This window comes from Chaetodon trifascialis, chromosome 9 (assembly GCF_039877785.1).
Source record: "Chaetodon trifascialis isolate fChaTrf1 chromosome 9, fChaTrf1.hap1, whole genome shotgun sequence".
NCBI classification, from domain to species: domain Eukaryota; kingdom Metazoa; phylum Chordata; class Actinopteri; order Chaetodontiformes; family Chaetodontidae; genus Chaetodon; species Chaetodon trifascialis.
This window is the reverse complement of record NC_092064.1, coordinates 7,783,238-7,795,269: the sequence shown is the minus strand read 5'-3', so window position 1 is coordinate 7,795,269 and position 12,032 is coordinate 7,783,238. Positions and strand designations below refer to the sequence as shown.

At 42.1% G+C, this 12,032-nt stretch overlaps 2 protein-coding genes across 2 annotated transcripts; one reads left to right on the top strand and one right to left on the bottom strand.

The window, feature by feature from the left end:
• On the bottom strand, positions 1-2,857 carry LOC139336099 (histone H3.3A). The gene is made up of 4 exons (XM_070969993.1): positions 2,726-2,857; positions 1,650-1,793; positions 1,010-1,163; positions 1-919 (listed from the first exon to the last, which is right to left on the bottom strand). Exons 2-4 carry the CDS (start codon positions 1,775-1,777, stop codon positions 791-793), a joined length of 411 nt encoding a protein of 136 aa, XP_070826094.1. The 5' UTR covers positions 1,778-1,793; positions 2,726-2,857; the 3' UTR covers positions 1-790.
• A 468-nt stretch (positions 2,858-3,325) lies between these two features.
• nop53 (NOP53 ribosome biogenesis factor) lies at positions 3,326-9,879 on the top strand. Its single transcript, XM_070970371.1, has 12 exons — positions 3,326-3,629; positions 4,221-4,297; positions 4,455-4,557; positions 5,410-5,612; positions 6,092-6,147; positions 6,289-6,384; positions 6,519-6,620; positions 6,730-6,891; positions 7,540-7,715; positions 8,561-8,627; positions 9,024-9,100; positions 9,233-9,879. The coding sequence occupies exons 1-12, from the start codon at positions 3,424-3,426 to the stop codon at positions 9,291-9,293; spliced, it is 1,386 nt and encodes a 461-aa protein (XP_070826472.1). The 5' UTR covers positions 3,326-3,423; the 3' UTR covers positions 9,294-9,879.
• The last annotated feature ends 2,153 nt before the right edge of the window (positions 9,880-12,032 follow it).

Genomic DNA, 12,032 nt, shown 5'->3' with positions numbered 1-12,032 from the left:
TTATTTAACCACAAGAATCTGTTTATTATGTTTGTATGTGAATTCCGGAGTACAAATATTTTGCCTTTAAAAATGACTGAAAACATAAATCAAAAACACAGTAGAAAAAAAATAGGTTATCATATCAACCTGAGAGAGGAACAAAAAGTCAGAACATTACCTGGACATAATAACGTGGCTGAAAATCAAAATATGATCAACATAGTTCTGCTACATATATGCCACTTGTAATCTGCCAAAAATGCAGTGTCATCATAGCACAATGACGTTTCTAATTGACAACCAGAATCAAACTCATGAATTTTGATACATTAAACGGTAACAGTAGAAATACACTATTATTGTAAAAAAAAAGAAAAATCACTACTTGTACAACAAATTTTTTTTTTTAAAGAAAAAAATCAGAAGACCCATTATATCATTGTTTATGTTCATCTGAAGATGAAAATGTCTCGCCTTAATGCTATTTCCTGTGCTCAATGCAGATTACACACTATTCTTGGCTTGCCAAAACACCTTATTCAGAGACAACAAGGCATTCCTTTGAGCTAGCTAGTTAGACGTGAGGAGTGTAACTGTGAGTCAAAGTTCCAAACATACATGAAGATACCTCTAAGGAAACTCTGCTACTAGTAGCACCAAAGACATAATCACACGTTTTACGGTTATCACAATCATATGATATATATAGAACCTCAAACCAAACTACTAACTAAGTATAGAGGAAGGAAAGGGACAGAAAGAGCGGTGAAGGGTCAAGAGGACAGCATATAACAAATCAGAGAACATTTTAAGCGCGCTCTCCGCGGATGCGACGTGCCAGCTGGATGTCTTTGGGCATGATGGTGACACGCTTGGCGTGGATGGCGCACAGGTTGGTGTCCTCAAACAGACCCACGAGGTAGGCCTCGCTGGCCTCCTGCAGACAGCAAAGTCAAAACACTGGGTATTAGATGGAGTGATGGAACACGTGTAAGTTAAATCATATTCTATAGTGACTTCTGCTGACCTGCAGAGCTCCGATGGCTGCACTCTGGAAACGCAGATCGGTCTTGAAGTCCTGCGCGATTTCTCTCACCAGGCGCTGGAAGGGCAGCTTGCGGATCAGCAGCTCAGTGGACTTCTGATAACGACGGATCTCACGCAGAGCCACAGTACCAGGCCTTGTGAGGAGAGGCAAAAATTAACTTGTGCAGAATTTGAAGGCACCTGAATTGGCCTGCTTTCAGCACAAATTTATGCTTCTTGCATTTCAACAGAACACATTACTCTTTGCACTTCTGCATACCGTTGGCAGGGCAATTGAATGCTTGAACTCCTTTTTTTTTTTTAAGAGTACAAATCTAAGAGAAACCAAGGAGATAGAATATCAGCACCATTCACGTTTTCCAAATGATGTTTTTTCCAGTCCAAATACAGAAAACATGTAGCCTACATGCGATAAAGTTTGTTAATAGAGTGAACTGTGTTAATGGGAACTAAAATAAAAAAAAAATATTGCAGGCTGAAGGTATACTACCGAATCCATTTGAAGTCAACTGGGTTTAGTTTATGTGTATATGTATGCAACAAAGGGTACAAAACTGTTGTGTCTCCAGGAGTGTTCTTTATCTTCCCAGCACAAACAGAGGAATGATGAGAGCTCTCACCTGTAGCGATGAGGTTTCTTGACACCCCCAGTAGAAGGGGCGCTCTTGCGAGCGGCCTTTGTGGCCAGCTGCTTACGTGGAGCTTTGCCTCCAGTGGACTTACGGGCAGTCTGCTTGGTACGGGCCATGTCTACTAAAGATCACCTGAGGGCACATGACAAAGTTTGTTTTGTTAAAGTAACGACAAAGGACACATGTAACAGAATGGATTCAGGGTACAAGACGTGAAGGATATAAATGTATTTTATTTCATTTTGAATTTTAACATGTACATGTACTCTACTCTTCAGTCGGAGTGGGTTTTGGCAATTTAAAAAAACACAGCATGAGGAGCCACTTTTTTGTTTTCTCTTCAAATTATACCTGAGGCAGCTTACGCAATGACTAGAAAAAGGACAGCGAAGGCACCGAATCATATCAGAACTCTTTATCATGTCAACCAATCACATTCCGTATATACACTGCTGGGGCGGGATGTTGTGAACCGTTCGACCAATCACACCACTATGATTGCCCGACAAACACCGCCCCTTGCGCATTGAACGTGGGTTCGTTCGTTTCTTTGCAGTGTGTTCCCCGGTTGTGCACAAGCCTTGATTTTTTATTCAGAATGATCTATTTCGAAGGAAACCAGACAGCCCCGCCCATGCCAGCTGCCCCGGTATTACCAAACTAATACACCTAAAGATGATGGCTGGCTGCTGGCTAGATGAATGTAAACGGGAAGGAAAAATCGTTGTAGGAAACGATGAGGGTGATGATAAAAACGTCGGAAGAATATAAAAACCGCGGCATGAAAGTGGAATATACGGTTTGAAAATGATACTAGACATGTTAAGGGATCACTTGATGAGCAATATTTTGTCAGATGACCCCTCACTTTAGGCGCATTTCCGAGTCAAATTCGACCAGATCACAAATGCCTTTTAGGTCCCCGACTCCCCGAGCAGGCAGATAATAGCTCGACTGCTCTGCGTTTTCTTTTTCAACGAAAATAAACGGAAAAACACGTCCATCCGAGAACTAACATGACATTAAATGATACATTGGAGTTTCATCGAAATGGTGATACTTACCTTTGAAAACTTACTGACAGACTGCAGCTTAAAAATGGGAAATATTTCTTGAGTCTCTAAAGCGTTGTTCTCGCAATAAAATGAAGGGAGGGAAAAAAGGAAAAAGAACATAGGAAAGCAACAGGAGACACGTTTCCCATGATGCATTTGGGACAAACATTACATGCTGCAACCTGATAAACAATTTAATGACCGCACTCACGTGTAACATAGTGCAACAAGTTTTTCTCAATCTCGATCATTGACAGTTTTGATAGTTTAAGTTATTTATTTAGTTTTTTTAATTAAATCTCCTTTTTACCTGAAAAGAAAAAGGACAGCTAAAGCACTATTGATATTCGAGGGAGAATATAAAGTGAGTCACATTCAGTCTTTCAGACTTATAAAATTGTATTAACATTATGGATTCTATTTATTTTCTAATGATTAAAAAAGAAAATTTAAAACCAACACACAATAATTCTCTTCATTGTTCTGAATATCACACGGAACCATCTTAATATACACACTCTTTTGTCAATAAAAATAACATTATAGCCTCATAAAATTTGATACACAGGGAAAAAACAAGTTTAAAGTTTTACATTTTACATATTGTCAGTTTTTATTGCATTTACACAGTCCATCCTGCAAGCGGCGCCACCGCCGTCACTCCAGCATAAAAGAAGAAGAAACGTGTTTCTTTCCAATCGTCCAACATGGCGTCGGCCAGGAGGCTGAAACGCGTGGTGGCTTCACAACCAGGTTTTCTAAATTTAAAGTCCGTTTCCGACCCCGCAGACTTGGTCAGTAGTCGAAGAAAACGCGTGAACAAGAATAAGAAGAAGAACTGGAATAAATACAGCGACATAAACGATGTGGACGAGTTTTTAGAAGACGTCAGACACCAGGAGAGGACCACAGGGTACGTTGAGTTAGCCGTATGTGGGGATACGATGCGATACCAGTGTAGTTAACGATAAATTTTTTTTAAAAAAATGTCCATCCTGAGTTTTCCTCTGACGCACCGGCGTTATATCGTAATCAACCATCTGGACAGTCTTGTTTGGTATTGCATCTCGCTGTTGATCTCAAAACATATCGTTTTCGTCGAGTGTCACATAACTTAAGTTTGGCTAAATTAATTACAATCAGTGTAAAAGACTGATGAGGCTGCAGTGCTTGTCATGTCTCACATGAACTCCAAAAATGGTTAAATACAAGTCTGAGGCTGGTCCCACATCCCCCATATTTGTTGCTTTTCGGTTTTATATTTTCATTGTAGATAAGGTACCTTGATGGTTTGGATTACTGATGTTTCCCTGATGGGCTTTTCTCCCCTCATCTATTTAGTTATTATGTGGTATTTTCTATTTTAAAAGGATAACTCTAAACATGAAAAGATTGTCAACATATTAATTGGTCATGAAAATAATTCTAAGTTGAAAATAAAACTCTGGAAAATGTATTCAGTTGGAAGTAAAAAGTGTCATAATGTGATATTTTTGTATTTCAGGGGTCTGCTTTCTGAGAAGTCAGATGACAGTTTGTTCTTTTTGGATGTTGGAGAACAAAAGAAAGCCGAACAGACGGGTAAACATGCAGTTACACAACTGTGCATCACTGAAAACAGAATACTTAGTCCTGCATTTGCACAGTCTAGTGTCAGATCCATATGAGCAGCAAACCAGTGTGCTGTTTTCTGTCCTGTCTGATGCCGAATCAAACTAATTTGTATTTTCCCGTGAAGTTGCAGAACCCATCGAGGGGAAGAAGAGGAAAGGGAAGGCGTCGCGTCCTCTGAGGATAGACCTGATCCTGCAGCACGATTCTCTTGTTCCACCACCTAAAGAGTGAGTGTCCATCACGGCCCTTTGTGCTTTACTGAGAAGACATTATCAGAAACGGAGACCAGCTTTTTCAGGGGGGATATAGTTCTTAGGTAGGCTGCAGTGTGTGTGAATCAGGCACTCAATAGTGCAGTACGTAATATTAGGTAAATAATCCAATTCTTTATCCTTGTTGGACAAATCATGTTAAATTGTTAGCTGTGGTGTCTCTCATTACAAAAAAGTGGGCATTCTGCTGCCCATGATGTGTGTGTGAAGTTGTTTTACTGATGCTGAAATTTGTGTTTTTGTCAATTACTTCAATTTATCATGTTAATCAAATCACAGGTGCTCTTTTTTTCTATCATGACCCTACATTATATGAGATTTCTGTTTTATTAAAAGGCCAAGGGTATGCTCAGTGCGGGTATCTTAATAATAGCCACAGATTGATATGTTGGCCTTTGATTTATGTGCTCCATGTATTGGAGTAAGACGGTCAGTAGACCACCTCCAGTCAGAGATGAAGTGGTACAGTGTGATGGCTCGTGGCATCACACTGTAGGTTATTTTAGAAAATACATAAGACAATCAGTCTTGCTTTTATTTCTATTAATGTTTGAGTGTGTCCAGTGATGATCTCATCCTTGCGCTCCCAGTATTTCCTTCATGGGAATGTGAAGACAACCCACAGGAGCTCAGGAGACTGTTGTGTAAATGGTGTTCTGGGATCTGAGGATATGCAAACACGCCTCATGAAGTAGACCATGTCAGCTCTCCATCATATATCATGCCAGCTGTTTCCTTCACCTCTGCCGTTCTCACCCAATCCACGAATCATCTCTTCTCCTCATCTTTCTCCCGTCCACCCCCCAGTGTGCTAGCCTATCAGCAACCTAATGCCAAGAAAGTCCGTCGCATTGCCCAAAAGGCAGAGCAGCTGGCAGCCAAAGGCGTGGTGCCACGGAGGCAGAAGCAGCTGCTGAACAGACGGCCGGTCGACAGGACGGCCAAGAAGGCAGTGACAGAGGCCAACAACAACCCAGACAGAGAATATTATGACATGTGGGGACAAGAGGGTGAGTGTCCTTGTGTGTGTGTGAGAGTGTGTGTGTTCGTCCAGTGATGATTCCATCCTTGCGCTCCCAGTATTTCCTACATGGGAATGTGAAGACCAACACGGAGCTCAGTCGACTGTTGTGTGAACATCATCTGGGATCTGAGGATACACCTTCAGGAGTAAAAGTATAGAGTTTATCTCAAGACGCAAATGTCAAAATAGGGAAGTTAGTAATTGAAAGGTTGTTAATCATCCATATGAAGTGTCAGTGTAGGTCACCACCACCAAACGTTGACGTTGAGGAGGGAACAGCGTTACCAAATTCACTCATTGTTCTTTTTGAACCCAGTCTTTGTGGCAGCTGTGTTAACTAAAAGCTGCAGTGATCTGAACTGATCAAAGGTTTGTGTGGACTTTCGCACTCGTGTTTGCTGATGAGCTGCCTTCAGCACATGTAATTGCTCATATATTTGAAATCATTTTTTCTTTTGAATGTAGCCAAAGATACAGCTGACCCCTGGTACCTTCAACAGACGGGCAAGAAGCTTGTCAAGGTGAGAATTGGTTTAATGGCAGGTTCAAAAGCAAAAATCTATCTCCACTTTAAATTAGTCTAACCAGACGTCAGCAGGAGACAAATCTTTTCTAACGTATGTGTGGTGGTTTGAGTTTGACTAATGTCACTGTTCTGTCAGCGTAAAGAGAGGATGAACGAGAAGCCGTCTGTGCTTCCTGCTGTGGAGGTGATCGCTGCCGGAGGATCCTACAACCCAGACTTCTTCTCCCATCAGGTAAGACCCGACTCTGCAGCCTACAGACACGATGCTGAAGCTCATACAAACTTCATAGGACTTAGTTTTCATCTTGTTGTGATGACCTGCACTGACTGCTAATGTCTCTCCTCCCTCTCTGCCTGTGAACCCAGGCCTTGCTGCAGGAGGCCCACGAGGTGGAGGTGAAGAAACAGAAGGTGGAAGACAAAATAGAGAGACAGCTGGCTGTCAACAGAGAGGACACAGCAACAGAGGTGCAGAGGATTATTCCAGCTTGGTTTTGCTTGTTTTGCTTGGTTTCTTCGTGATTGTGGAAGATTGGGATGTTTGATTTCAGCTAACGCATGTTTGTTTGTTACGCAGGAGACGATCTTAAGAGAGCAGGTGGAAGGCCTGGTAGACGAGGAGGATGAAGAAGAAGTGGCTCTGAATGAAGAAGACGAGGATGTGACAGTGGGAGCCATCACACTAGCAGCCAAGAAGACTGAGAGACAGAGGAAGAAGGAGAAGGCCGACAAAATCAAGGTACATACACACTTCATGCTTACTTTGGACTGTTTTCACTGTTGGTGTCAAAGATCAGTGGTGTGAAAACAGCTGTGAGTCAGCTACAGATTATGATTCTATTCATGGAAATCATTCCACTGTTCCAGAAAAATCTCACATTTCTAAGAATGTAATGAAGCACTTTGTTAAAGGGACTCTTCAACATGAACAATGTAAGATTTAATTAATATCGGCTTCATTCATATCAGATTTTATATCAGGAGCACAAGATGTTTTGTTTCGGACTCTTAAAGCTGAAAGCTGGAACTTGAAGAGAATCACCTCAGCTGAGATCTGAAACGGTTGATTGATTGATTTTCATTATTGATTATTACTTAAGCCTCTTGGGAATCGTCCTAGATGAAACAATGAATCCAGAAAATCTGCAGATTAATGAATAATGAAAATGATTGCTGGTTACATTCCTACTTTAAGGCACTTCTAAGACATGTTTTTGTGTGCAGTTCTTCAAAAGAGCAAATAGTCTGATAAGCTGTTAATTTGTAATGAAAATCATGCTTTTTGCTGGATGCCGGCCTGTTTATTGCCAGCAAGCATTGTCAAGTAGTTGCCTTACTTTTGATGCTCCACTGGCCGTCCACCTCACCCTCTCTCTTCCCACCACAGGAGCAGCAGCGGCTGGCTGACAGACGGCAGACTGACCAGCACCAGCAGCTCTTCCAGCTTCGCTCCATAAAGACTGCCATCAGACAGCAGGACCAGAAAACCAAGGCCAGACGGGCACAACGCAAGGCCAAGCAGGAGGCCCAGAAAGCTCAACCCAGACGCCTCGGCAAACTCAAGTACATGACTGACTCACTCCTCCACCTGCTTGCACATGTTAAAGGGCTACTCTGGTCAATAAGACAGAGGCTGAGATATCCTGCCTTTTTGGATCAGTCAAGCTTCAAAAGCACTTGATCCTACATGCTACTCAGTCAAGTCTTTGATCATTATCTTAGCTGCAGTTTATGCAGTTTAGGGCAGGTGTAAACCTGTATGTTCTGGAATAGAAATCACATAGTCTCAACTCTGTTACAGCATCTGCAGAAGCTGAGAGTTAAACTTCACCAAAAGCTACTGTCTCCTGTAGAAATCCCTGAAACACCACTAGAGGTCACTGAGGCTTAACTTAAACCGACAGCAGGCATGGTTTAAGGGAGGAAGGTCTGGATTACTGGGATGTTTGCTGTGTCAAAATATGTTGGTATAAAAGCAGTGATGTGTGGGTCCAATATCAAATACATCCAAAATGTGTCCTACCTGAAAATAACCAAAGCCAAGCAATTGTTGCTGTCCTTGATTTAGAGCCATCAATGTAAAACAAGGTGAGAAATGGCCTCAGAACATTTGGTTGCTGGACCTGAGGGGCACTGGTGCGCCATGAGTTGTTAAATGATCACCAAGTATAGACGTCAAAGCATGGAAGGCATGTGAAAAGAAAACTGAACTAAAAAAAAAAAAAAAAAAAAAATTAACCACTGATGGAGACCAGACCGTCAGACTGAGCAGTTGAGTTTGAAGCTGCGTTTTGTGCATTATGTTCATGTTTATCTTTAGCTGTGTTTCCTGCAGCAGGGGGCAGTATGTGGATGGAGCAGTTCTGTTCACTGGAAACAGTTGTAAACATGTTGGTCCTTATCTGCAGGTTTCAGGCTCAGGACCTGGAGGTTCAGCTGAGTGACGAGCTCGCCGGCTCCCTGCGGCAACTCAAGGTACTTCACGAACTGTTGCAATGTCTGCTTGCTCATCCACAAAGAGAACTCAGTCTTTATCTGTAATGAGTTTGGGTTCATTTCGTTGCTGTATTCTTTTCAGCACTCTGTATTGTCTTATTCTGGACGTTATCATATTCTCTAATGCTGTAGCGACCCACTTTTCCCCCTACAGGGATCATTGCAGCTTCATATGATCTAATTGCGAGTGGAAAATGTCAGCTTTTCTCTTATTATCTCCTACCATTATGTCTCGGAGTAATGCTTAAATCAGCCTTTGTGTTATGAATGGGATTGCATAATTTGGTGGAGATAATGCATTGAGTGACATTTGTCTCACATGGATATGTGTGAGGCCCCCCTCATCTGACCTCTTGTAATGCCTTGCCTCTGCAGCCAGAGGGCAGCGTTCTCAAGGACCGCTTCAAGAGTCTGCAGAAGAGGAACCTGATCGAACCAAGAGAAAGAGCCAAGTAAGGACCTCTGCTTCAGTCTTACGTAACACTTCCTCAAAGGCTCAGCTTAATATACAGACTTGTACGGTGCATATTGATTTTAAAACGTGTGTTTCCACCCCTCTGTCACCACTTGCCCCTTTCTCTTAGGTTCAAGAGGAGACACAAGCTGAAGTATGTGGAGAAGAGGGCTTTTAGAGAGATCACTTAGTGCCGACCCACAGACCACAGGAGCTGAACACGAAGCATTTAAAGCCACAAATGCAACAGAATGGAACTGTGTATATACAACTTAATGACTGTTGAGGGCCTGTTTGACCCTTTCAGACAATTACAACTGCTAACAAATGAAACTGTCACATCAATGATATAAACCAAAAAGAAAAGTGTGGTGTATTTTCTCTGCTGCTGTGTGTCTCGTGTGTTAAATATCACCATTCAGACGTACAGTCATAATTAATGTGTGTTATGTAATATAAACCCTATCAGGAAATGGTTTTCTAAGGCTTTATAGTAAACAGCAAGGTCTGCTGAGGCCGAGTGTCAGTGTGTCACTGCTCTGCTCATAGATGGTGAAGACCTACAGCTTAGGTTAATAACAGGGTCAGCCTCATGAAGTGTTACTGCCTGCTGCAAGGAGATTGTGCAGGTTTATGTCAGCTATCCGTACGATTACTGCAATGTCAACACTGCAACATTTAAGTCTTGTCGTATATCCTAAATGTCTTGGGTTTGCATCAAACACACACGATCAATAGGTAATGTTCATCAAACATTACATTTTGTCAAGAAATGTCATCAGTATTCAGCATGATTTCTCCTCGAGGTGGCTCAAGTGGAAAACTAACTACAAGACCTGAAACCTTCAGTGAACGTTTCTCATATCTATAGAGTGTCTGCATCAGATGCCGAACACCCAGATTAGAAGAAAAAGAATTGGACAGTGATTATGAAGAGATGATAGGAATTAAAAATGTGAGGTGCATTTTTTTTATTCGCATAATTAGCTCACTTGATTAGAGGAGCTAAATTGAATTACATTTTTTTTTTTGGATGGGTTTGAGGAAGTTGACATGTTATAATTGATTCCAACCTACTGGCTTGACACCATAATTGCCCTCAGTATCCTGCTGGTGTTCACAAGGACACACACACACACACACACACACACACACACACACACACACACACACACACACACACACACACACACACACACACACACAGAGTGTCCCATGGTGCATGGAGCCTCGCCAAAGCTTCTTATCTGTTAATCAGTGTAAAAAATAATCTTTTACCTTCAGAGACCGTAAAAACCCCCCTCCTGCCTAGCTGCTGCTTAAATGAGTTGCCCCCCCCCCACCAAGATAAAGTGTGGGGTGGACTCTGGACCAGCTCCCATTGCAGCAACTTATGACCATTTTAATGCCAACGACCTGCTGATGAATTAACCCTCAGACTCATACAGTCACAGGCTCTCCACAAGGAACCTCATTCATTACTTTTCTACTGACACGACAGTCTGCGCTGTAGGTGAAGCTAATATGAGTCCTTTACAGCGGTCACCAGGCTGTTCTTAGAGTACATGTTAAAACAGTATCAAACTGTAATGTTGATTCAGACTCACTGTCCCCCAACCTTAGTGATGCACCCTTGGACAAAAAGTGGTTTGGAACATTCAATACCAGCTTGTCTTTAATTTGTGCTTTACTGATGAAGCTTTGGATTTGGATTCACTTTGTTCTCTGTGCACAGTCTTGGTCTATGTACAGAAAGAAACTACACACACTGAAGTACATTGAGAAAACGAAGCTACAGCCATGCTAGCAGCTCTCTGAGGCGGAACAAAGCTAACAATGACAACTAAGGCTGAAGGTGGACATTTGGTCCTGCTGCATTAATTACAATTTCGACCTGATGATGGCATCAAATGGAATGTCAGGGGATTATATTTACATTACATTACATTTAAATGTCCTCCAAATTTCATGACAAACTGTCAAATAGTTGCAAAGACATTTTACCCATTACAACAAATGTCAACCTCACAATGGCACTGGTGGAAATGGCAGGGGATACCAAAGTCAGTCGTCTTCATCTTCTGACCATGAATATCTGAACAGAATCTCATGGCAGTCCACCCAGTAGTAGATATATTTCAGTCTGGACCAAAGTGGTGGGTGGATTGGCCATCACTGCTATCCATAGAGCCAGCAGCATGGCTAAAAGTGTCAATTCTGTAACAGCATTCAGGGATAATACACAGAAGATATATTTTTTTTTGGGTGCTCAAGATAAGAAAACGGTCTTTGTAGCCAAAGGAAAGAGCTACAAGTCACCTTACAAGGATATGAGAAGGTTAGAGAGTTATCTTGTGCTCTCATGCCAGCAGACTGCAGCTAAGTTGTTTGTGTTTTTCTTTTTTCTTTTCTTCTCCCTTTTGGCTTGCTCCCTTCACGTGTGGGACACGGTGCTGCCAGATTGTCTTGGCATGGGGTAGGAGGGATTACGCGTGTGTGCAGTCACTCATTACCTCCTTAAGAATAGATTACTACTCCTCTGGTCTGGGGAGCTGGGGAGTGATGGAGGAAGCCACTAAAAACACTCAGCTGCTGCATGGAGATGCTGCTGTGCGTGTGAGTGAATATTGTCATGCCAAGTCATTTGCTGCAAAGTGACAGACGTTTGGTGGCTCAGTGTCCCCCTGCCTGTCTCACTTCTTCACTGTAGCAAGTTCCTCCACAAAGGTTAGCACATACCCTGAGCTGATTAGAATCCATTTATAATATTGAAATTATTGATTATAGCTGCTTCGTCAGATATCAAGCAAGAACGTCAAACAGCTCGTTCCAGTTCTTCAAGTGTGTTTCCTTATTTTCTGCTTTTGAGATCATTCTAAACTGAATATTGTTGGTGTTTAGGCAAAGCATGCTAACTGACGACCGCGCCT